The sequence below is a fragment of the Mustela putorius genome, unplaced genomic scaffold (assembly GCF_011764305.1).
Source record: "Mustela putorius furo isolate JIRA1106 unplaced genomic scaffold, ASM1176430v1.1 tig00003854_pilon_pilon_pilon, whole genome shotgun sequence".
NCBI lineage: Eukaryota > Metazoa > Chordata > Mammalia > Carnivora > Mustelidae > Mustela > Mustela putorius.
Genome location: NW_025422006.1, coordinates 8,400,402 through 8,427,446, shown reverse-complemented (window position 1 = coordinate 8,427,446; position 27,045 = coordinate 8,400,402). Strand labels below are relative to the sequence as shown.

Below are 27,045 nucleotides of genomic sequence, written 5' to 3'. Positions count from 1 at the left end.
AACTTGGAACTTCCATTACTGTTTTCCAGAATGGCTACACCAGTACTATTTCGGGTTTGGCAACCTTTGGTGCAATTTTGGGAGCCACTGAATCCTCTGGAGTGAGAGAAACTTGGAACCTTTGCCTATGGTTTAAATCGGTATGGCGGGGGGGGGAGGGGCGCCTGAGTGGCTCAGTGGGTTAAAGCCTCTGCCTTTGGCTCAGGTCATGATGTCAGGGTCCTTGAATCGAGCCCCACGTTGGGCTCTCAACTCAGCGGGGAGCCTGTTTCCTCTTCTCTCTCTGCCTGCCTCTCTGCCTACTTGTGGTCTCTGTCTGTCAAATAAATAAATAAATAAATAAATAAATAAAAATCTTTTTAGAAAGCAATCAATAAATAAATTGGTATTGGGGGTGGAGTTGGCAGGAGAGCTGGCAGGTTCAGGAGGCAGTCCTGCTAGGATCGGAGCACAGGTTTGGCAACGAAACACACCCAGGCCCCATCCTGAGCCCTACACCAGCTGCTGAACTTGGACAAATTCATTTTCTCTATATATACAGTAGAAATATCATGAGATCTACTTCATGGGTTGTGACCAGGATTAAATGGGCGAATTCATGCAAAGTGAATGATAACTGAAGACAGTAAGTATTCAATAAATGTTAGCTCTGATTTTTATGATGGATTTAAGTAATCCATGAGCAAGGAGGTTGGTGAATGACTTCATTTAGTCACTATCTATTACAAACCCCTTGTTATGCAGGAGCTATTGTGTTAGGTCTTGGGGACAACCTTTTCATTTCTTTATTCAGCAAATACAACTAAGCTCTGGACAGGAAGAACAGGGTTGGGAAATTATAATGTCTCGTATACTGTTGAGTTGGTTCACATCTTGATATCTCTTCCTCAATGTTTCGGTTCTATTTAGGGATTTGATTTGTAAAATTTTGCTCTACTTTATAAGTTTATTTCATTTTCTTCATAAACCTTAGGATGTTTATTTTGAATAGTTGAGTCTCGTTTCTTATTTTCCAAGAAATGTGGTCTTCAGGGAAGTATACTACTCTTTACAGATTAATTTAAGAGTTTTGATTTTTTTTTTTAGGTAATCTCTATGCCCAACGTGAGCCTCAAACTCACAACCCTGAGATCAAGTGTCACATGCTCTACAGACTGAGTCAGCCAGGCACCCAGAGAGTTTTTTGACGTTCTTAAGTGGGAATACCACCCAATTCTGCGAGAACCATGGGGTTTGGGCCATGCAGAGCAGGAGAAGGTATGGACCTTGGGGTCAGAGAGACAACTCCAAGTTCCTTCAGTGAACAGCTATGGGATCGTAAATAATCTGTTCACCCTTCTGAGCCTTGGTTTCTTTCTCTGTAAAAATGGATAATAATATGTCCAATCTGGAGAATGTGGGGACAGTTAAATTCATTCATTCATTCATTCATTCATTCATTAAACAAACATTTATATGTCCTCACTGGCCAGGGACACATTTTCGACTGTTTCGACTATTACATGCCAGACATTGTTCTAGGTACTGAGACTACAAAAGTAAACAAAACATGCAAGAATCCCTAGGCTCATGATGTTTATATTCTAATAAGATAAAAGTTGGTGGAAAATTAAGTTAGCTTACGTAAAATAAAACACTTTAAAAATTAATTATTGTATCAAAGTATCCAGTGCTTATATCACTAATAGAAGGCCTAAGAAGAACTTAATTGTGGCAGAGTAGGAATCCAAACTAGAATCAGCAGTTGTGTACCGGAGAGCTTCTGAACAAGAAAAATAACATAGAAATGAGTTAACTGTTAGGGAAAAGACTTTCAAATAACCTTTTATTAGGTAATCTTATAATAGCTGTTTGGGTATACAAACATGTATGTACAATTTTCTAAACATGTAAATAAAAAGCAGTAGTTTAGTATATCTGCTTGAATTCATATTACTCAAAACCTTACCAAGACATTTATTATAAAAAAAAAAACAACAACCAGTAAAACTGCTTAACACAACCTAAAAATTTTGGGGTGTGTGTCCATAAACATTTTCAAGCTTGCTTTACAGAAAAAAGAGTGCAATTTCTAATCCATGTGTTCAGAGTGACTTTCAAAAGTAGTTCAAAGGGGGAGAAAAAGAAAGTAGCATTGCCTTGAAATACAGCATTAATTAATACTGACTTACCCTGGGACATTCATGAAAAGATCCTTTGTTATCACATATGGTAAAAATATTTAAAAATTGATACTCCAAAAAAATGAATACTCCCTTTCTATGAATAAAACATAGGAAATAAGATTTCATTTTCTTAGACTGACTTGTTACCATGAAAAACTGCATTCATTCAGCAGATACTACTGACACCCCACATTATTACTTTAAAAATAGTTATGACACTTGAAATTCAAAAAGAAACCCGCAAGACTTAAGTCTCCTCCCAATACATTCACTGAATGCAGAGCTAAATGAGCACATTTTGTTGTGCCCTTCATTTGCATACTTTAAAATGACTGCAGTAGAGTACACTTGTATTTTTAACTGGAACCAAAATTAAGATGTGTGATCTTTGCAAAATCAACAGCCTGTACTTTCGGAACAGTTGTCATACGCAAAAAGGAAAACAAAACAAAACAAAACAAAAAGCCCTGAGTCAGTATTTTTTGCAAAAGTAATGAAAAAGAGTGCTGTGCTGTGAAGTCATTTTATGACTTGTGAAATGGTTAAGACTGTCCAGTATTCGTCTGTTTTGGTTTCATTTTGATGGAAGAGAGGTATGGCTCTTGTTTAGTTTATCCAATTTAGATCATTTCTTAAAACTCAATTTCATTTAAATCCTCAGAATATCCCGATGATTGCTGGGTTAAATCTTCCATTTCTGTCAGGAAAGACAAATAGAAAATAGACAATAGTAATTTTTTCTATTTTTGTTGTAAAAAAATGCTTAATTTGCATTCTTATGATTTGACACTGTTACAAAATCCCTTTTTAAGCAAGCTGATATCATCGGGAAACATACTGGTACCTGCACAGGGTCCTGCTTGAAATTTAACATCATCAATGGCAATATCACTTCTTAGAGACAGTCCCCGAATGGCTTCAAAAATTACCTGAAAAGTAATGAAGTTTGCATTTAGAAATAGAGTCATCCTGACAAAACAATACTCACCAAAACCACAATGAGATACCACCTCACACCAGTCAGAAGGGCTAAAATTAATAAGTCAGGAAACAACAGATGTTGGCAAGGTTCAGAGAAAGGGGACCCTCTTGCACTACGGGTGGGAATGCAAACCAGTACAGCTACTCTAGAAAACGGCATGGAGGTTCCTCAGAAAGTTAAAAATAGAACTAGCCTATGACCCAGCAATTGCACTACGAGGTATTTAGCCAGGGGATACATCGTGATCTGAAGGGACACCTGCACCCCAATATCTATAGCAGCAACGTCCACGATAGCCAAACTATAGAAAGATCCCAGATGTCCATTGAGATCTGAATGGATAAAGAAGACGTGGTGCATATACAATGGAATATTATTTGGGCACCCACAAGAATGAAATCTTACCATTTGCAATGACGTGGATGGAACTAGAGGGTATTATGCTAAGCGAAATAAGTCAGTCAGAGAAAGACAAATACCATAGGATTTCACTCGTGGAATTTAAGAAACAAAACAAATGAACATATGGGAAGGGAAGGAAAAATGAAATTAAGATAAAAAAGAGAGGGAGACTAACCATATGAGACTCTTAACTCTAGGGGACAAACAGGGTTACTGGAGGGGAGGTGGCTGGGGGATGGGGTAACTGGGGAAGGCAGGCGCTCGATGTAATAAAAACTGGGTGTTGTATGCAACTGATGAGTCACAAAATTCTACCTCTGAAATGAATAAAATACTATATGTTAGCTAAATTGAATTTAAATAAAACATTTTTAAAACAATAAATAAAAACAAAAAACCAATATTCGTCAAGGGCAGATCCAAGCTGTGTGGGTCTGGAAGCTTAGACTGTTTTTCAACCTCCTTTAAGAAAAGTGATACAAAATCACAAATTCAAATTTAGGTACCAAAGAGAATACTTATTTAGGATTTTAAAGAAATTCACAGTATATTACTAGAGCCTTGGAGATTTTGGTCCCTTTCTTCTGAGATTTCTTTACGTAATTTCCCAGAAATGCTCCCTGGTGGTGACCTGGTTTCCCCTCCCCACCTAGAATATTCTAGTCCTAGCATTCATAGGGCCTATGAAAGCCATGGGCCAGAAATTTAAGCTTTCTTAGGCTCTCCATAAATCTACAGTGATACTGGTACCAGGTGGGAGAATTTAACATGACCGATGAGATCATGAATGAACAGCAAAGCATAATCATTAGCTTTACCGAAAGGACAATGGTTCACTTATCAGGTTAGATACCATAACATCCAAGAACAACCTAGGAGGAGAGAAGCAGTTCCATAACTTTAGATCCTGAGAAGAAAATAACTGATCCAAATTTCAGGTTCTAGGGAGAAGAGATTACATCACCAGTTCTAAAGCCGACCCAACAATGGTTAATAAACCACTGAATACTGTAGGGAGGCTTGTGGGTAATGAAAACTTTCCAGAAGACACGTTTGTTCTACTCATTCTATGAGGAAATGACTCCCCATTGCACTAGTTTATGATTTAAATTAAATCAAAGAACATAAAGTGGATAATTAATAAGCATATGAAACTATCTTGAAATTAATGACTCAGAGAAGCCTTAATGACAGAAATGGGCAATATAACGTTATTAAAAATTCTAAGGACACAATCCCAAACAAGACTCCAAATAAGTAGAGTTAGAAGAGGGGGAAAATATCCTAACACATCCAGATAGGAGGATATATGAGGGCAGTTAATAAGCATTCTGGTTCTCTGGACATCAATAAAATCTGGTTTTTGACGTCCAAGTCTACAATGGAAACATAATAAACAAATTACCTGATGGAATTATATTCAGAACAGTCTGCAGTTGAACCAAGCACTTGATTTCATACAACTTTCTCCTTTGAATTTCCTTAATACTTGAGGGATAACTATTTTATACCATTATGATTTCTGCCTTGTATTGCAGATACACATTCTATTATTAAATAATCGTGGTTATTTAAGAACTAGAGAACAATTTATTTTTTCTTTCGGTTTAGCAATTATTTTTTTCAAATGGCTACTAAGTCGTTAGGACATAAATACTCACTAAGTTGTCTGGAAAACAGCTTAATAAATGAAAGCGGTTAGGTATCACTTGTGCTCTAGTGGCACCAGGAGAAAACTAGGAAGACTGAGTATATCACGAGCAAGAGAATTTGGAAACCTGGTGTTAGGTGAGTACCCAGCATGTACTTATTCCTACTAAATGTGAGGTAGCGTAATGAACAATATAAATGATGTAAATATTTCAATGAGCTAAGAATTCATCTGATGATGAATGAATTCATAAGAACTCATTCTTTCGATGGCATCAAAATAAAAGAACCCAGGGAGGAAAACAGAGAGAGCCGAGGAGGAAAGGTTAAGCAAGGAATCCAAAGGAAATGAAATCACTTCGTGTTTTTGATCGATAGCAAGTCAAGGGTGGCTTGGCACTTTATTAAACCCTGAGGAAGGAGCACGATTAATATTGTGCCGCTTGATGCATTTCTTCTACAAGGATGGTTGGATGATGGGAATGTCGTCAGGAGGCCACCCACTTACCTCCCCTCTAGGATGAATCTCAAATGTCAGCACTTCTACAGCACTCTGAGAGTCATCTGCACCTGCCCACCCCCACCGACGACACACACATTGACTCCTCCAGCCTGTTCTTTTCCCTAAACTTCAGACTCATGTCCTACCACTTACTTGACATACCCAAGTGCATGTCTAACAGACAGTGAAAACTCTGCACGTTCAAAAAACCTCTCCTGTGCACACTGCCCTCACCCTCCAGATATGCCCCACCTAAAGCCTTCCCCATCTCAGTAAATGATAACTCCATTCGAGGGGTTGCTCAGGCCCAAACCCGTGGTGTCACCTTGCTGCCTCTTTCTCTCAAACCCCACATGCCATACATAAGAAGTCCTGTGGGCTTCTGATACATCTCACCCCTGCCACATATTCCTAGCTACCACTCCTGCCAGGACTATTGCAGTAGCCCCAAAGTCTCCTTGCCTCCCTCCAGTCTACTCCCCAGGTAGTAGCTGGGGTGATCCTTTAAAAATATTAATCAAATTGCATTACCTTAAAACCATCTGATGGTTCTTCATTGCTTCTGGAATAAATTTCAAACTGTACCATGATGTCCAAGACCTTTCAGGATTACATCCTGACACTTCTTTGATCTTGTTACCTGATTAGCTTGACCTACTTTTTTTCATAGCACTTATTATCATATCATGGTACAGTATATATTTTTTGTTTACATTTTCAATCTCTCCCCACTAGAATGCCAGCTAAAAGAGGAGGAGCTTTACATGTTATATTCATTGTTGTATCCCCAGCACTTAGAATAGCAAGCGGTCAATAAATCTTTATTAAAATGAGATATTTTGGTCTCATACTTTAGGCACTCAGTCTGGATGCCAAAGTAACTATTGAGAATACCATGGTTGCCATGGCGACATGAATTAGAGACCAGAGATATTTGGGAGGGAATATATTTTTAGAAACAATAATATCCTTTTATACTTTGTGACTTTAAAATATATTAAACCCTTTCACATACATAATCTAATGTGACCCTCTAACTCCGGTGATGTCAACGCAGCAGGAATTATTATCCCATTTTGAAAATGTATAAACACGCTAAGAGAGGATGAGGATTTCCCCAAGATCACCCAGTGCTTATGACACCAAGGGGAATGAGTATTTTGGGAACCTCCACGGTAGGAGGAAGTGTTAAGTCGTGGCTTAGGGATACATACTTTGGGACCAATCAGATCTGGGACTGAATTCTCACTCTGCCACTTACCGGCTGGACATTGTTTCTCCATCTGTGAAGGGAGCTCTAAGATCAACCGGAAGAGCCTATGTACAGCTCCCAGCACTGTAAGTGCCTGGCACGGAGAAGATGGCAGATTTATTTGCGTGGGCGTGTCTGTGTTTTATTAGACACTAAGATGTTTTGGAAAAACTAGTTCAGCCTGGTCTCCAGACAGTCGTTCGGGATTCCTGAGGGAAACACTAAATCCAGAAGGAAATTCCTCATGACAGATTCATATCTGTTCCATTTTAAGACAAGAGGAATGGTGTGGAGTCTTCTTTCCACGTCGTGAGCTAAAAATCCTCCAGGCCATTCTGTACCCTTGAACTTGAAAATGACCTTGAACACCTCAAGATGCTACCCAAGATGTCTGATTACGTTGGGATAAAAAAACTATTTCAAACAACCAACCACCAGCAAGTCTAGTATATTCAAGGCCTTGGACTCAGCTCCTTGGGTTTAGATGCTGAGAAGTCCCCTGCTCTTTTGAACTCAAGTCCCGGAACTCCTGCGCACCAGCAACATTTGGGAGTTGTAAAAACATCGATGCTCAGGCTCCACCAGAAAGACTCAGACTCACTCACTCTAGGACAGAGATGCTGCTGCATCTTTAGCGTGCATCTGACTCACCGGGGGGCTTGCTAAGACACAGATTTCTGGTCCCCTCCCCCACAGAGTATGGTTCAGTAGTTCCAAGGTGAGGCCCAAGAATGTGTATTTTAGGTACGTGTCATTTTAGGTGAATTTGCATTTCAAGCACTGGCCTCAGGTGCTGGCCTCAGGACCACACTTCGAGAAGACGGGAGTAGGGGAGCAGTATGAGTGCCCCAGTAGCCTAAGGAAATTAATCCACCCTCTCAGAATGATGGTCAGTTACATTAGTAAGTTCCTGCATGTTCCACTTCCCTTCTGAAACAGAAACTAAAGTACTAGCCACACCATTCCTGGGGCTGTTACTCTTCACTCAGTCTCATCCGTGCCAAGGTAATGGGCCATCCCCAGATAATGGCTCATGTTCCCGCTATCACTTGCTCCACCTGGCCCACCGGAGCTGGGGCAAACCCTTCCCATTCAGATCTGCAGACAATTCCCTGAGGCTGGACGATGGTGTAACATGCAGCCCTTATTGTGAAGACCTCTGCCCAGGAAGATCTGGGCTTAGCCAAGCAGCCAGTAGTTAATGTTAAGGGGAGCTGACCCAAGACTGTTCATTAGTCCGAACACTGAGGGGGAAGCAGCGCTTTTGTGGAAGGTCGGAGAATTCCATGGAGCAACTTCAGGAACAGCGGGGTCTGAAGGTTCTCTCCCTTTGGAGCTTTGGCTCAGAGGAGGCTCAAGACCGTGGCTGCCAAGAGGCTCCCGCCCACCTTTAGACTGGATTGGCTGCTCAACCTCACTGATTGGAATGTGAAAGGCTCTTTCCTGGTGCTGCCTAGACTCACTCACGACCAGGACACCATGGGGCGGAGGTCTCCTACCGCACACGAAACTCGGGACTTAGGATCGGGACTCAGCTTCTTCCACGTCACTGCAGACAGAGGCTGAACATTTCCTCTGGACCATGCACTCTGTTAAATAGAGGCTTGCAACAGAAGCCCTTGCGTGTGGGTAATGACGAGGGTAGGGATGCAGCTGGAACAACTAATTAGGTAATACCATGTTCAGAAGCAAAGGGGACCATTTTGGAGACATGCACGACACACAGAATGCACTTGACACTCAGAATGTGCCAAGACAAAAATAGCCACCCTTTCATCACGGAGTCGCAAAAATCACTCCGTGCATAACTACCCAAAGCTTCATCTACACGCCTCATCTCCCTTTCACTACTGAGATTTAATCAGCAGAGACTAATTATGTTTACTCTTAAACAACTACTGCCTTTATCTATGACCCCCAGAAAGGACCAGACATTCCCTTGGGTAGCAAGAAGAAGAAAGAACAGCAGAAGCCTACAGGACCACCTGCTATCACTTGGTTCTTGTCACCTCTGGCTTACCTGGTGTTGCTTCTCACAGCTGTATTCAATCAGCGCTCGCAGCCAGGAGATGCTCTGCTCACCTCGTCTTCTCCATAAGAGGGACCCTTCACTCTCACCTTCTCTCTTCAGATAGACACTCAGCAGGCCAGTCCCTGCTCCATACATGTGGTAGAAAAAGGTCAAGCACTGTTTTCCGGTGACTCCTCTCAGAGGCCAGGACAAGAGCTGTGCCCTTTGTCCATACGCCATGTGGGAGGCCTCGATGTACATGTAGTAGCCTGGAGAGCAACACAAAATCGAGTATTGTCAAACACACACACACAAACACATATACACACACACACACATGCACGCACAAGGAATATTCCCTTCTTTCTCTTCTGAGTGGTGTTGCTGGGAACAAATTAGAGTAAATGGGTGACTTGACCATCATCCTGATGAAGGATTTTATAATTCTGGAGAATATAATCCTAGAGGAATAGATATGCTACCCAATCTAAACCATCGAAATAATTTTTTTCACTTAATAATTTAAAATTCAGTTCAATATATAGGATGCAATTAATGTTATTATTATAATACTAGCTTTATGTCCCTGAAGTGCTGATGAACACATGGGTATTTATCCTACTAATTCATGAACAATGTTTTGGAGCTTCCAGACATGGGTTTTGGGGAGAGAACATGGATTTTGTAGTCATGAAAGTCTGGGTTCAAGTCTTGGGTCTAATATTTGATCCCGGTCTAAGGAATTATCCTCTCTTTTAATGTTAATTTGTCTGCACACAAATAAAACAGTGGTGTCCTGGAACCAGCTTCCATTGGCTCCCAAGAGTCCACTGGGTGACTTCAATTGACAGGTCCAAATGACTTCATGTTGGTAGTTTGAAATGGGCCATGATGGACCTAACTGCCCTGTAGAAAGCAGACATAGCTACAAATCAGCCATGGCCCCCCATCCCCCTGTATAACTGGTTACTGTTAATAATTACCATCCAGCCACTGAAATAAGGTAATATATGAATACCAATTTCTAGATTAATGCCCCAGTGATATAATTCCGTAGACCCAAGGCTCATTTAAAAAAAAAAAAGGCCGTGGATTCCGATTCTGTAGTTCTTAACCCTGGGTCATTTGATAAAAGTTGATGTCTCTTCCACCTGAAAAACAATGCATAAATGTTTGCATGCATTTTTATTGTCTTCTTGGCCAATGCTGATTGTTTAATATACATGATGTAAAACATAATATTGACGCAGTGTTCTGTTATTATTTATGCAGAAATTAATGGCTGAATTGAGGGTAAAAAGAAAGAGAGCCCAAATACTGCATGCCAGTGAAATGGTCTCTAGGGGCATCTTTCTTTACAGTTAGATGTTTAATTAATTAGCTCTAGTCATTTCCCCAAATGCAAGGCTTAAAATATCCCAACCAGAATTGATCAGAAGCTACATCTATGCTTCTTCAGGGCACTCCTTCTTTCTCCCACTTCAACAAACCAGACCTGAGAAGTTCCATGGGCTATTCAAGAGGTGGGGGAAAAAGTCCTGATCAGGTGGGTCTTATCAAATTGTATGCACCACGCACTCCTTTTCCCGCCGTGTTCCACTCGGTAAAGTTGTCACCCTGCGAAACTGGGTCATCAGAGTCACGGGGCCTTCATCAACCAGGCTTCCCCAGTATCTCCTTTAAAAATATTACAAATGATACTGCCAGTGTTTCTGGAGTGTTCACCAATGACATCCTCATTACTAAACCAACAGTCAATACCCAGCCCTTGTCATTCTTGTCTCATTTATAGCATTGACGATAAAATATCACTTCTGCCTCCAACAAGTACTTTCTTTCTTTCTTTCTTTCTTTCTTTCTTTCTTTCTTTCTTTCTTTCTTTTTTAAGATTTCATTTATTTGTTTGAGAAAGTGGGAGAGAGTGAGACAGAGCGAGTACAAGCAGTGGGTAGGTGTAGAGGAAAAGCAGACTCCCCCTAAGCTGGAAGCCAGGTGCGGGACTCGATCCCAGGATTCTGGGATCAGGATCTCAACCGACTGAGCCACTCAGGCACCCCCTACAAGAACTTGCTTAACTTGGTTTGCAGGACGCTCTACTGTCCTAGCTTTTCTCCCACTTCACTGGTCATTCCTTTGTTAGTTCACCCTTTATTCTCTGACCTTGTGCCCTTGGAGTGCTCCAAGGCCCTGGTCTCAAACTGCTCTATTCTCACGGACTACGTAAGCGATCTCATCGTGTTCCAGGCTTTTAATGCTACGTATGTTACTGTAGTACCAATTTAAATTTCCAGCTCCTTCGCTGAAACCCAGATGTGCTTATTCAGACTGTCTAGTGGACATCTCCCCTTCTTCTCAAATAGACACCTCCAGCTGAACATGTCTAAAACTAACCCCTAAGCGGAACACCCTAAAACCCACTGCACCTTTCTGGCTGGCCAGACCGCAAGTCCTGAGCCGCCCCTTCTTCCCCGCACTCTCACACCCAGGCTGTCAGGAAGTCCTGTTGCTCCGCCTTCAAAACACATCCAGAATCTAGTCATTTCTCTTCTCACCATCTCCCTGCTACCACCTGGCCCGAACCACTGTTACTTCTCACTTGGATTAATCCAGCACCTGCGAGCTAGTACACCTGTCACTGCCCTTGCTCTCTCTAATCTCATTTCAGCATAGTACCCATGGCGAACAGAAGCTGAATCTTAACTACTCCTCGGCTCAAAACCTTCCATTGATTCCATTGATACAGCGTTTCCCTCAGAGTAAAAGCTGAAGGCCTGAGAATGGCATTCAGGGCCCTATAATTGCTAACAATATTCTTGCCTCTGATTTCTATCACGGTTCTCTCCTACAACCTTTCTTCTTACTCATTCTGTGTTGCGTGGCCACCTTGTTTTAGGTTAAACATGCAATATGGCAGGGTTTCAGAGTACTACACCTGTTCCTGGGATATCGTAGGTAATGCTGTCACCCCAGGACCTTTGAACTGGGGTTTTTATATTTTCAGCAATGAAAGGAACTTTCATTATTCTTTTCTTTAACATTTTCTAACTTAAGCTAGGCTGGATGTGAACAAATACAGATACACATCATCCTAATAGAAAAGCGTGCATGTGTGCGTGTGTGTGTGTGTGTATTATTTATTTATTTGAGAGACAGCCAGAAGGAGGGGTGAGGGGCAAAGGGAGAGGGAGAGAAAAACTCAAGCAGACTCTGCGCTGAGTGCAGAGCCTGATATGGGGCTTGATCTCACGGCCCGAGGTCACAACCTGAGCTGAAATCAAGGCTTGAATGCTTCACTGAGTGTGCCACACAGGTGCTGCACAAGGGTGTATTTAATTCTATGGAGAATAAGGTCAAAGCTTGAAAATGACTACGGTTTAACACCTAACCATGCACAAAGGTATCCCATGCTATCCTATACATAAATTAGTGGTGTAGTACTCTGAAACCCTACCATATTGCATGTTTAACCTAAAAAAGATTTCCTCCAAAAAAGTAAGAATAAAATCAGAAAAATAATTTCTGTATATGGCTTTCGGGTTCTCAGGAGCCCACTTGAATCCTAAATAAAGGACCTTGGCTAAAGATGAAACTCTCAGGGAGGAAAAGCAGGCTCCTCTAAAAGATGCTGTCACTGGGGAAAATGGAAAGTAGAGAGCATCAGGGCTCTGAGACAGGACATCTTTGCAGAATGGAGAGGGAGCGATGGACCCATCATGAGCGAAAGATGACCTAAGGCTCACCTTCCCTCTAGTGATGACAGCATGCATCCTACTGGTAACAGTATGAGCCCCAGACAGAATTAGTCTGAGATCCCAGAAGAGAGAGAAACCCCAATCATCCCCAGGATTAAATGAAATCCATTCTTTTCTAGGTACAATGCACTAACCATTTAGCATCCAATGGGTGACGCATTTCTCTGGAAATGCTTTCAGCTGGTACTCCTCTGGGTCTCAGGTATTAGGCTGAAATCATTTTCTCACATCTCTGGTTCCTGAGATCTTTGTGTTTCAGACCATAAAGTATGAAAGGAAATCTCCCAGGCTTTGGGACTATGTGATTATTCCACTTTGGGAAGACAGAGGTAACATCCAGGGGGATCTGAGTACAACACCTTCCTTGTGTCTTTCTAGGGTACTAACCAGTCTATTTTTCTGGAGTGATGTTAGCCTCTCCAAAAATCCTTGATATCATTTCTATGTTAAGCACATACATATATTCCATGAGGTAATACCGATTTAAACCAATCTCAATCAACATCTATACATACAAACAATTTTAACATATTTGTCAACTGATCCGAATTTGTCTCTCTGATACACAGACTGATTATTCCTCTTGATGCCAAATATGTTCTTCCTTTTGACTTGCATGTGACATTTCCTTTCCCCAGAAAAGATCAGAGCTTCACAGAGAGCCAGTCTGTCTCGCATGTGTTTGGAAAGCAGAGAAAAGCCCCATGTGTTGACAAGCTTTGCCACATTATAACTCCAAATGCTGTCTGTCTCAGCAAACACAAGCCCTGGATGGGAGCCAGGGAGCCCCAGTGCTGAAACCTCAGACCAGCTCACGTGTTCGCGCACATGAAGGATTCCAATCTGTGGAAGAGATTATTAACTGAAATCACTTTCTCTCTGTGGGTCATTGTTTAACATTCAAGACGGGGTTCCAGTGGGTCTACGGGGAGATTGGGGTCCCATCTGTTCTCTGGGCAGCAACTGTGATGTGTTGAGACACACACCATATTCATAATTTTGGAACAGTAAAGCAGCTGTTCCTTCAGTCTTGGTGCCTGCCCCCTCTCACCAGGGCCAGGAAGGAGCTCGAGGGGGCTGTATGAGCCACAGGAACTGAACAGCTAAACTCCATTCATTAAGCTGAAGAGGAGTTTGAACAATCAGGAAATTAAGGAAGACATCAGAACTTTGGGCAGAACCACAGCTAAATGTGTCCGCCTAAAACTGCTTTTTATTATACCTTCTAAATGATTCTTAAAGCTTGTCATGAATGAGTTCGTGTTTAAAGGGGATGGAGTTTCAGTTTGGGGAAAAGGGAAAGAAAGACTCCTGGAGATGAATGGTGGTGAGGGTCGCTCAGCAGTGTGAATGGACTTTACCGCCACTGAAATGCACACTTGCTAATTATTAAGATGGTAAATGTTGTGTTATGTATATGTCAATTTCTAACAGCAGCTTGCCATCGAAGCCTTCTTTATGTAAGTAGGATCTGGCAATATCAGGAACTAGTGTGATAAGATAGATCAGAGAAGAATTGGACGACACTGGAGATTTTGATAATCTGGGGCTAACATCTCAGATGGTTACAGACTAGCTAGGTAGCCTTCTTTCTTGTCTGGCTATCAACTACTACGATTTTTAAAAGAAAAGGACCATGGGGTGCCTGGGTGTCTCAGTCGGTGGCTCAGTTGATTAAGCATCTGCCTGAGGTTCAGGTCATGATCCCAGGGTCCCAAGACTGAGTTCCGCATTGGGTTCCCTGCTCAGTGGGGAGTCTGCTTCTCCCTCTCCCTCTGCCCCTCCCCCTGCTTGTAGGCTCTCTCCTTCTCCCTCTCTCTAATAAATAAAATCTTTAAAAAAAAAAAAAAGACAAGGACCAGAATTCAACTGCTAATAAATTTCAGCTGTATAACAAACACATTACATATATAATTGTGAGTTTCTTTTGTCAGATAGCATAATTTTATAAATACATGTCATTATTTGTATTTTTGTGCATCCTTGATATTTCTATCACACAAGAGGGAGTGTTCTTAGAAATAAAGACTTCGCCCTTAATTATCAGAAATCTGGAAGACTTACTGGAACATTGAACAATATCACAAAAGAAAAGGATGCTGTCTCTCTCTGGAAGTCATTAAGAAAATGAAGAGGAGCTGCTTTTCTAGAAAGCAGCCGTGGGCAGGAGGGCCTGGAGGGCTTTTCATCTATTAGCTGGTAGACTCCCGTGAGCTAGGAAATGTTACAGTTGAAGACATTTTCTCACCTAACTGGATAGTGACCTATGTTTTTATCCCACCATCTCTGGGCCACAAAATCCCTGTAACCTCCAGGGCAACTAAAACTAAGGTTTGGGAGGATTCTGAGAGCATGGTGGCACATAAATATTAATAAAATTCCAACAGGCAATAAAACCCTGCGAACTTTAAGACCTGTCTTTCCTGTCTTGTAAATAAGTAGCACCTGCGTCAGAAAAGACAAATCCTACAGAGACCCTCCCTTCGCCAGGCAGGTCCAGAGTCATCTGTCACAAATGTCTGTATTATTTCATTTATGGAGGAGCCAAATCATTCGGCGAGAGTTTGGGGTTGTTATTTTCCTAGGAGCTGCGTGACTGACTTAATCTTTGGAAATGTTTCCCAAACTTTAGTCATACAACAAATACCAACTTCATGATTTGATTTAGTCTGTCTACATATCTGCAGCATTATCTCCTTAATATTCTTCAGCAAATAGTTTCCATTTTTATTCTATAAATACATTTATTCGAATAGGAAACTTCACATTAGCATGAAAAAAGCTATTATCTGGGAAATAATGGGTTTGATGGACTGGTGAGGTATTTTTCCTATACATGGATACGAGTACCAAATTAAAAAATATTCATCCACATTCCACTTAAATTACCCAGTGGCAGTTTGGAAAACATTGCTTTAAGGTCTGCCAAGTGTTCTGGTTACTACCAAGTCATTGTACCCATAGTCATAGGCCATGGTTTTCTATTTATAAAAGCACACATGATGATGCAGAACAATGAACCCAAGAAATCATCCCAGAGATGAACATCACATTTTATAAGAGTTCCACTAATTATAAAAATAACAGGGGTAACTTTAGCTCAGGTCATGATGCCAGGGTCCTGGGATGGAGCCCCGCATTGGGCTCCCTGCTCAGGGGGAGTCTGCTTGTCTCTCTCCCTCTCCCTCTGCCCCTCCCTGCTGCTGGTGTGTGCCCACCACACTCTCTCTTTCAAATAAATAAAATATTTTTTAAAATTGTAAAAATAACAGTACGATTCATTTGAGTGGAGCTGATCTTAGTTGTGGTCATCATAGCAACCCTAAGAGATTAGCAGGACATTTGCTGTTAACTTCATTTTACATCTGGGGAAACTGAGGTTCAGAGAACTTAGATGACCATGCCCCAGCCTAGGCAGGCAACAAGTGGCAGAGTTGGCTCACTTTCATTGGTCTTTCTACTAGATGACACCACTAGATTTTGGAAAGATTTACTGCATTGCCAGACAGTGAATCAGGAATGACAGCTCCCTTGAAATTCTTGTGTATGACCGTGTACTGAGTCTAGTAAACACATAGTGAACCCGCATGTCCATCCGGGCATGTGGCTTTGTGGGCTTCTCTTTTTATTTGATGGGCCTATATTTACTGCCTGTCCAATGCATTGTCTGTAAACAGCTTTGTATGCCTTTCCTCTTCCTACTTTCTTCTTGTGCGTGTTCTTCCAAGTGTAAATGGATAGACTTTAAGGATGGAAAGTAAAAAGGTAGAACACTTGCATTCTGCAAGTACAGGTATATCCTCTGAAAGTCCCAGAACACACTGCATTCAAAAAGGATTCTGTTGTCACCAACACCAAACCAACACCCTCCAGTCATTAAGGAGAAAGATACTATGTTGCTGGCCCAGACACTGAACTTATGATTTTATTCATGTACCAGTTAGGGAGTTCTGCCATTTTGTATACTGCCATTATTTTATTGCCTATAATGTAAAAAGATGTAAAGAGAATATTGTTAGGACCTAAATACAAAGATAGCAATAAATCAACAAAGCAGGCAGTAGGAGATTTTTTTCGGATGTTATTCCATAACTGTTGAAGTTGTAGATCTAAATCATAGACATGTTTGCTATTGCTATCCTAGGATCCCAGCAGATAATAATTAAAACTCCTCTGAGTGAGTTTCAGTGTTTTTTGTTGTTGTTGTTGTTGTTGTTGTTGTTTTTAAGATTTTATTTATTTATTTGACAGAGAGAGATCACAAGTAGACAGAGAGGCAGGCAGAGAGAGAGAGAGGGAAGCAGGCTCCCCGCTGAGCAGAGAGCCCAATGTGGGGCTCGATCCCAGGACCCTGAGATCATGACCTGAGCCGAAGGCAGCGGCTTAACCCACTGAGCCACCCAGGTGCCCGAGTTTCAGTGTTTTAATATTTAAAAATGACCAGGTTGCCTTAGATGATCTATAGGATCCTATCTACCTCTAGCATCCTACAAATCAATGAACTGTTAATAATTTATTGAGTCAATTAAAGTTTTCTTACTCTTATTTCTTATTCTTTCTCTGCTGGAGAGAAATTCTGGTGATGTTCATCTATGCAACATTACATTTGCTATAAAAATCACCTTTTAAAAATATGAGGTGATCATCAGGTGGTTTCCATGATAATTAAATAAAAGACATTTGAGTACTTTCTTGCTATGTTAGTTGTCTCCAATATTTACTACTCGGGGTTGAGAGTTATAAAGGGAAAAGAGTAGAGAATTATAGTCTCTCAGGCAGTTTATAGCCAAAGGCAGTAAAATGTAAATTTTAATATTCTCCTCCTACTACCCCTTCCTAAAGGACAGAATATCTTACAACAAGATAATCTCAGATACAGCAAGACCTTGGGTAAAAGAGGCAGAAGCATCAATTAAAGAATACAGTTTAAAGAGGCCAGAGACACAAAGATCTCATTCAAGTCACTATGATTGGTTGGCACAGAAAAGCAAATACCTTCAAATTTTGAGTATAATAATCACGTTCTTAAATGATGCCAAAAAATGAAATACCAGAGACATCCCCTTCTGGCTACGTGGAGTAATTTGTAGCAGACCTACACTCCTGCTGAGAAGAATTGGAAAACCAATGGAAAACATCTCTATATTTTAGAAAGCACCTGTTTAGGAGCTAGCAGAGGACTTTCCAAGTAGCAAAGGTTCAAGAGGGCCAAGATCCTAGGAAAAGGAGAAGGTCAGTAAAGTGAATTCAACATTCTCCGTTTCCCCATGGGGCATCTGCCCCTTCAGTTTAGAAGCTTAGCAGAGAGCAGCTAACAGGAGGCAGAGAACTCAACAGCACTCGCTGGGTTGGGAAGATAATAACTGGAGTTCTGGGTTGCCAAGGCAGCCAGGGCTTTAGAGCCAAGTTTCTTGAGAAAAGAGAGGCACAGAAAAGTGAGCCCATCACCTGGCAATCTTCCCTTGAGTCATGGGCCAAATGCTTAAGCTACAGAGGGCAAGGGCCAGGAAGTCAAACATAAAACAGTTTTCAGTAATCTCACCAGCTAGAGAGATAAAAATTAAAGTCTAGGACAACACATTAAAGAGGAGGGTTCCCGAAAGAACCCTAGTGTATGCTCTCAGAGCATATTCCCCAGGCGTAGTGGAGAACAAGACATTGATCCAGCAAAGCAACACCCTCTCAAGTTAGCCCAGTTCTGATTGGACCGAGGTGACCTGTTCTACTCAAGAATAGATGGAATCCTCTCTGGAGAGAAAAACATCACCACCAAGGATTCCATAATTTTTCCTTCCCAACATCCAGTATTCAATTAAAATGCCAGATATTTCAAGAAACTGGCCAAAGTATGTGTGTGGGGGTGGAGGAGACAATAGAAACAGAACCGCAGGAGACCCAGCTATGGAGCTATTAGACTTTTTAGGAGTGCAGAATAACTCTTTGTAATAATTTAATAATAGGAGCATTTAGTATTATGACCAAGAACTAGATGATGAGATGAATTTCATCAAAGAATTTGAATCTGTTAAAGAGAAAGAAGTTGGGCAGGGGAGGGATGTGGAGCTTTGAGAATGTCAGAGAAACGTCCTCTGAAAAATGTGTTTCTCTACCAAAGCAATGGGAACACTGGCAAAAGCAAAACAAAACAAAACAGAAAACAACCTGTCAATTCAACTTATTCCAAACTCTGGAAATTAACTAACGGGATCCAACAATCTAAGAGTGTTGATTCAAGAAAAATGACAACCCTTCAAAGAAAGGTGAGCTTTGTATCTGCACTAATCCCATCTTTATCTCTCCTACTCCTAGACAGACTTGAAAACCAGGAGCTTTCCAAACAAGATATCTGGAAAAAGCAGTAGCCTACAGCAATTCTGCAAGGGGCACAACTGGTTTGGAGCTACCCAAAACCCCATCCCAGAAAATATCATTATTTGACTTATTTGGCAAAGCATCAGAAAGTTCCATTCACAGGGCTTCTCTTTATTTAATTTGACTGAAGTAGACCTGACTTTGGATGTAATCTGACTAAGGTAGACCAGCCTTCTCTCCAGAGCATTTGTCAAAAGCAATCAGTTAAACAACTGTTTAACATTTCAGCCATCTGAGGTAGTATTAACAACTGAAACTAACAAAAGACTGACCAAACATTTTTAACGAAAAAGACTAGATCATAGGATATCTTTGGCAGGATGGCGGGTGGGGAGGGGGCTGGAGACAGGGAGGGGCTTTGCAAAGCACCAAAATATTTTTGGCAACCTCCCTGGCTTCTGAGAGGTTCCCATAGGATCAAGCAGCCAGTTGGACACAGCCGTGGCCAAGTTAATGAGGCATCTTCGTAGCAGCTCTTCCTCCCTCCTGGATCTGCTACCTTCACTGCACACTTCTGCTCCTTAGGACCACACGTCCAAAAATAAAACCTGTACCTTGGACTCCACTGTCTTGGGAACCCTGGCTGACAGTGTGCTTGTAGACCAGCCCAGCAGAATCATTTACAGTTCCCCGAAGCTGCCATGATACTTAGCAGTTCCACACTCCGCACGTGCCTCTCCCTGGTTCTGAAATGCTACCTCATCCTGCCAGCCATTCTTCGTGGTGAGCTCTCTGTCACCCTTCAAGACGCTCCCAAGGAGAGCTAGCTGCTTCTCTCTACGTGGATCCGTATCTCTCGAAGTTGACCCTTATTACTTTACTTATAATTTGGGGGCAATTATTTGGTGCACAAGGCATGTAGAAGCTCAGAAAATGGGGAAGAAATCAGGGTGTCTGGATTTAGGACTGCTCCCAGTTCTAAGATGTTTCATCTTATAGACATGTAGCTTGTGACACTGGCGGCTGGAACAACTCAGTGTGTTAAAGGGGACTTTATTTGCTTCAATGTTTGAATGGGTGATGCTTGTCACCCATTGTGATCTGAGAGCCAATATATCCACCTATATATGGGTTCCAGCCACTGGACTCCAGAGAAAGAAGCAGCCACCCTTTCAGGACTGAGGAAATGCAACAGGTGTGCAGGCTCAACTGACAACAGGGGTTCGCTGACATCAGAAATAGCTCGGAGAAGAATTTACTTTCTGCTAGATGCTTTTCTATAGAAGTCTAAAAATACCATCAGTTTGAATATATCCTTTCCAACAGAAAATACCCCTCTTTGACTGAAAGGTGTTGGGGTGAGATCATGGTGCTATGTGAAGAATTGTGCCTTTCACATATTAGTTGTCACAGCTTTCCAGGTCGTCTGTGGTCTCTTAGTGTCACACAAGGCAGGGGAATCCCGGTGAGACTGGGTGTGTGAACAGAATATGGGCATTAGAAACTGGGGTCCTGAGATTCTGTCCCTACTTTATGTGTTACTACTGTGTGGCCTCAGAAAAAACACTTAACTTCTCTGAGCTTTGGTTTTCTCATGTGAAAAATAGGCCATCCATTCACTTTACTTCCACTTACTTCGTGGTAAGGATGTGCTTATGGACCAAATGTTTGTGCCCCCCCCCCAAATTTATATGTTGAAATCCTATCCCCCAAGGTGATGATATTAGAAGGTCAGGGCCCTTGGGAGCTGATTAGGTCATGAGGGGTGAACTCTCTTCAGTGGGATTAGTATCCTTTTAAAAGAGAGCCCTTGCCCCTTTGGCCATGTGGGGACAGAGTGACAAGATGGCCATCTGTGAACCAGGAAGCAGGCTCTCACCAGACACCAAATTTGCTGGTGCCTTGATCTTGGACTTCCCAGCCTCCAGAAGTGAGAGAAGGAAATGTCTGTTGTTTAAGCCATCCGGTCTGTAGCACTTTTGTTAAACCAGCTCCTAAGGACTAAGACAAGATATAAAGTTCCCAGCATAGTGCCTACGCATGGCAAATGGTCCATAAATGATCATTAGCTAACATTATTTCTCCAGTAAAGCAACTGTTAAAGTAATTTTGAGAACAAAACCAAAACACCTTCAATCTAATTCTATGTATGTAGGTACGCTCAGCAAACTTCCGTTGCCTCATCTGCATTACTGTAGATAGGCATAATAAAATCGAACCTGTAAAAGATTTTCTTCAGTTAGAAAACTGAAAGGCACTTTGAGAACGTTTTAAAAATTTGCATCGAAACAGGTGAAATAAAGACTGAAGAAGAAGGCAGACCCTAGCAGCAATGTGCTGGAAAAAGAAAATCAGAATTCTCCTGATTGTGCACCAGAGAATTTCATTTAGCTTAAAAAGCATTTGCTGGGAGTGAATATTGGGCACACTAAGATGTTTTTGCATTGTGGGCACCTGGGTGGCTCAGTAGGTTAAAGCCTCTGCTTTCGGCTTAGGTCATGATCCCAGAGTCCTGGGATCGAGCCCCGCATCGAGCCCTGCATCAGGCTCTCTGCTCAGCAGGGAGCCTGCTTCCTCCTCTCTCTCTGCCTGCTTCTCTACCTACTTGTGATCTCCGTCTGTCAAAAAAATAAATAAAATCTTTACAAAAAAAAAAGATGTTTTTGCATTGTAATCTTTGCAGAACATCCAGCCAGCTGAAATGTCCTTCAACGTTTACAGAGACAAAGCAAACACTATCATATCATTTTTCTTTGAACAAAGCCACACCAAGTTAACTAATGCATGCCCTATAAACTGGGCAAAAGGCAAATAAAGGAGAAAACTTATGAGTCATTGAGTGTCCACTGAATGTGCTTCTGCTAGGTTGTCACATTTTGTGCAGAGGGGGTGGGGGTAGAATGCAGTATACACATTAAACAGACTCAGGTTATCTCAGCAGAAGGATGTCAGTGGCAGGACAAAGGCCATTTTGTGTCTCCTCCTTCAGTGCTCAGCACTCTGAGCTAACCCTGGGGAGGGATTCTGTTATGTGTTGAATGGTGCCCTTGTAAAATTCACACACTGAAGCCCTAACTCCAGTACTTCGGATTGTGGCTGTGGATGTGTCTGCAGATTGGGCTTTTCAAGAGGTAATGAAGTTGAAATGGGGTTGTTCGGGTGGGTCCTAATCCAACGACAAGAGCTCAGGACATGGACACAAGGGCCAATGGGCAACCATGTGAGGACACAGCCGGAAGGAGAGCATCTGCAAGCCCATCGGTGAAGCCTCAGCATGAAACCAGCCCTCTCAACACCTTGAGCTTGGACTTTGAGCCTCCGTAAACATGAGAAAATAAATTTCTAGTGTTTAATCAAGCTGCCCAGGTGTATTCGGGGTAGTTTAGTAAGGCAGCATTAGCAAGGCCATGCTGAGTCCATATACGTGCCCCTCGGGTTATCTGTAATCCCGTGGGGCAGATAAAAGTGACATACCCATGGTGGAAGGATTAGGTAAGTACCACTGGGCTGGCATGAGAGCGACGGGGGGGCAGTCACGGCCACGGCCACCAGTGAAGAGAGAGCCAAGGGAGGAGGAGTCATGGAGACGAGGAAGGGGGCGGGGACATCCTTGCTGAGTCCCTACTACCCACAAACACTGTGGGAGCGACTTCCATACTGGGTCATCAGAGTTACTGGCCACTCTCCTCTGGTGGTTCTTCCTCTTCTGACTTCTGAACTTTGGAGTCTCCAAGGCTTATGCCTTGGTCCACCTTTGGGTCTACCAGGGCTCCCCTGGAGATCTCACCCAGTCATATGGTTTTAAATCCCATCCATATGCCAAAAACTTCCAGCTCAGCCCTCTTGCCTGGCCCCCCGACTGCCCACTCGACATCTCCCCTTGAATATCCATCAAGAACCTCAAATCTGACATATTTACGACTGAGCTCCTGATCTTCCCAACGAACCTCCCCATCCCGTCTCCTCTACTGAGTTGTCAACAACTCACATTCCAGTTGTTCAGATCAACAATCACTGAACTCATCCTTGACTCCTCTCCTGCTCTTCACTCACATTTCACCTATCAAGAGATTCTGCCGGCTCCGCTTTCCAAACATTCCAGAATTTCACCCCTTCTGACCCCCTGGACCGATCCACTGTCATTGGTACATCCACCCTCACTGTACATTCATTATCATCACCGTCGGTCCCCTGGATGCCTCGCCAGATCCTCACAGGGCTCTCCAACCTCACTCTTGCCCTGTTTCCACTTCTAGTCTTTTCTCAGCAGAGCAGCCACAGCGATCCCCTCAAAACCAGGCCAGGTCACTTTCTCACTATGCTCAACATTCTCCAGCATTTTCCCATTTCAGGGAAAGTAAAACCTGAGGTCTTTCTAACTAACGAGAAGGCCAAGTCCTGGCCGACGATTGTTTCTCTGACCTCATTGCTATTGGGGGGCCACACTGGGCCTGCTTCCACTTAAGGGGCTTCCCACTGGAACACTCCCCCCAGATACACACTAGCATAGCTACCCCAGCTCTTTCCAGGTTACCTTCTCAAAGAGCTCAGCTGTGACTCTCCTATTTAGATAAGCTAACTCCACTCATCTCCTCCTCCCAATTTCCAAGCTCCCCTGCCCTTTCCTTTTTTTTTCTATAGCTATTTTTACTTTTTAACATACTATACAATTTATAGTTAAGTGTAGTCTTTGTTGTCTGTCCCCACCTACTAGACTAGAATAGAATGGTGACATTTTTACTCCCTCTAGGGGCTAACCAGTTACCTTTTCGTATGTTGACAGGGGACAGGCTGGAAGGAGTGGGGTGGGGGCAAAGGGGAGCCCGACCAGAAATTTCTAACTTTTTGATTTTAATTAGTAATCCTTCCTACTGTGGTTTCTGTTGTCAGTTTTTAATTTTTTTTAATTGTGCCTTTTAAAAAAAAACTTTTACTTTTTACTTCTTGTGTATATGTAGGGAATTTACAGGGAAATATGTACTTTATGGAATAAATTTTAAGAGCTAAGATTTATTTTAAATAAAGTAACAGACCTTTAATCTTATACAGCTAAATTACTGATTATATATTTGCTGAGTTGACTTAAAGTTTCAGAAAATTGTATCAGGAGTTTTATTTTTGGACTGCAAAGCCTTCTTAGGAAAGTCTTTTTAACACACACACACACACATACACCCCACACCACACCACACCACACCACACCACACCACACCACACCACACAAGAATAGAAGCTCTGTGACAGCAAATGACTGCTTTGTCTGTTTTGTTCATCCGTGTTTCCCAAGCACTTAAACTGGATTTGGCACATAGTAGACCTCAATGAATACTTGCTGAGTGAAGGAACAAGCGAATAACTGAGCATTAACTGAGCATTTATTCTATACCAGGTCACATCCTAAGTATGTTTTGGATACTGTCTCAAATATGAATGATGCGCACGCAAGTATCCCCACAATCGGTGAGGTAGGTACTCATTGTTCCACATATAGCTAAGGAAATGAGATTTAGAGAAATTCAAAGGTGAAACTAAGATTTGGACCCTAGCAGCAATCTCGTCCCAAACCTCTCAACCAGCCTACAACGCAGTAGGGAGGCGTGGAGCTATAATTATTCTCATTTTTGAGATGACACAAATGAAACGGAGAGATTTGACATAACTTTCTCACGGTTTCATAGCCAGTGAGTGGGGTATGAGTCCAAAGTTCAATGGTCTGTTGTACCTCCTGGAGTGTGGTGACCCTCCTTGCTCTTTCCAAAGACCCCTTCCCTCCACTGCTTACTGTTTTTGCTTTGCCTTCTCGTCCATGTCCAAGACATTCCACGGCCTGTTGCCCTGAACATTCCCCTGTGGCAATACCACAGCATAGCTCCCTCTGAGAGTATCTCTTCTCAGATCTGCTACCGCTAGCCTTCTTGGGGTCTCTGGGAAAAGGAAGAAAAACTATCAACCCTCCTCCCACCCAAGATAAAAGCACAAAGATACCACATCATGACTACAGTGGGCTCCAGTGGGCTCCAGTTCAAGCTGATTCGATCTTGACCTTTCTCTACTCCTCTTGTAATAAAAAGATACCTTCCCACTATCCTGTTTTCCAGGGGTTTCGTTAAATAAATGGCTAGTTATTTTTTTTAAAGATTTTATTTATTTATTTGTTTGTTTATTTATTTGTCAGAAAGAGAGAGAGAGTGCACAAGCAGGCAGAGTGGCAGGCAGAGGCAGAGAGAGAAGCAGGCTCCCCGCCGAGCAAGGAGCTGGATGCGGGACTCGATCCCAAGACCCTGGGATCATGACCTGAGCTGAAGGCAGGGGCTTAACCGACTAAGCCACCCAGGCACCCCACGGCTAGCTATTCATGTCAGGGAGGACTTATATTCATTTATTCATTCTAAAGGCATTTTTTAGCATCTGTGGTATATGAGGTAGAAGATTAAGCCCTATGGGGATTCAAAAACAAGGTTGAGGGGCGCCTGGGTGGCTCAGTGGGTTAAACCTCTGCCTTCAGCTCAGGTCACGATCTCAGGGTCCTGGGATTGAGCCCCGCATCGGGCTCTCTGCTTGGCAGGGAGCCTGCTTCCTCCTCTCTCTCTCTTTCTCTCTCTGCTTGCCTCTCTGCCTACTTGTGATCTCTCTGTCAAATAAATAAATAAAATCTTTAAAACAAAAACTAAAACAAAAAAACAAGCTTGGCAGTACCTTGCCCTTAAGACATTGTTGGTCAGAGCCACTGAGACTCAGCTTTGTGTTTTTATTTGAGTTATCTCTTTCCACTCGATTTAATGTTGAAAAACCTGCAACTGCTACAGCGGTCTTCCTACCATGAGATGAAAGCCTACCTAAGACTGGAGACAACCAAGAAAACCAGACAGAAGGTTGGACAAGGAGAGGAACTGGCTCCTGATCGCACAGTTTCGTCTTCTGTATCAAGTTGTTCTTAAAGCTAGCCCTAAGTGGATTTTGCCTGTGACAAAGGGCAATAAACTATTCCCAACCAAAATGGTCGTAACACACAGGTCTTTGGATTATCTTTTTAAGCCCCTGGTCTTCCAGAGACAGCCTCACAGACTCTTAGAGCCCCCTTAGAATCTTCTACTCCATGCTGGACATGCCTATCTGTTCTACTGGAACAATGCTGAATCTCTGCAACATCCTGTCTTATGGAAGCAACACTGTCCCAGCATCAGCCAGCTAAAGCAGTAAGACAGAATGGAAGGTCAGGGGTAGGACCAGCCTGCATAACCTCTTCTTAGTCAGGCAAGAGTGCATTAGCACATGAGGCCAAATGGACAGTCACTAGGAAGGTGGCTGGAACCAAGAGCTCTTGAAGGGTCCGGAGCCAAAACCGCCAGGTGGAACCCCAGTGGAGAATCTATGTGGGTTGTACCTTGTAGAGCAAGCGCTAGGGAAAGAACAGGTGGTCGGAGGAGATTAGCCAGGAAGTACACTGCCAGAAATTGCAAGACGCAGTGTTTCCCCAAAGAGCCAGTATTCAGGTATCTGTTACGACAGAGGATCTTCAACAGCCAAGGCAGAATCTGAAACAGCACCAACGATTTTAAAAGTTATTTTCTTTCACTCTCTCTCTCACTTATCCTATTAAAGATCACGAAGTGAGGGGCAGAGGAGGAAGTAAAACAAAGAAAACGAAAGAACTTTCTTCCCTTTTATCATCCCCAAACTATGAGTCGGGCCCAAACTGAGGGAAAGAGACGTGATTCAATCAAATGTGAAATGGAAGATTTGGATTTGGTAACATACATAAATACGTAACTGCTCTTATACCTCAAGAGGACCGCAAAGCTATGGGGTCTGCCAAGGCACGGGGAAGGGAAGATGCTTTAGGATCCATGTGAAGAAAGCATCTGAAGAAAGAATAAAGCTGTTCCTGAGTGCACGCCACCCCAAGTTTAGCAAAGTCCCAACAGGTCACACGGTAGGTTGCTGTCTGGAGTTACTCCACAGGCTTATCTTGAGGTAGGCCACAGGAAACAGCAGTAGCTAACTCACCTTTGCATGT

At 42.5% G+C, this 27,045-nt stretch overlaps 1 protein-coding gene across 2 annotated transcripts in view; it reads right to left on the bottom strand.

The window, feature by feature from the left end:
* Positions 1–1,791: 1,791 nt before the first annotated feature.
* The window catches only part of MAMDC2 (MAM domain containing 2), a 141,581-nt gene continuing 116,327 nt past the window's right edge, over positions 1,792–27,045 (bottom strand). Inside the window, exons 12-14 of one of the 2 annotated variants that reach the window (XM_004769232.3) lie at positions 8,974–9,233; positions 3,010–3,094; positions 1,792–2,862 (exon numbers count right to left, since the gene is read on the bottom strand). In XM_004769232.3, the coding sequence (XP_004769289.1) occupies positions 2,798–2,862; positions 3,010–3,094; positions 8,974–9,233 (410 nt within the window). In that variant the 3' untranslated portion in view covers positions 1,792–2,797. Of the gene's footprint in view, positions 2,863–3,009; positions 3,095–8,973; positions 9,234–27,045 lie in introns of those variants that run through there. The other variant, XM_045065086.1, reaches the window with a different exon arrangement.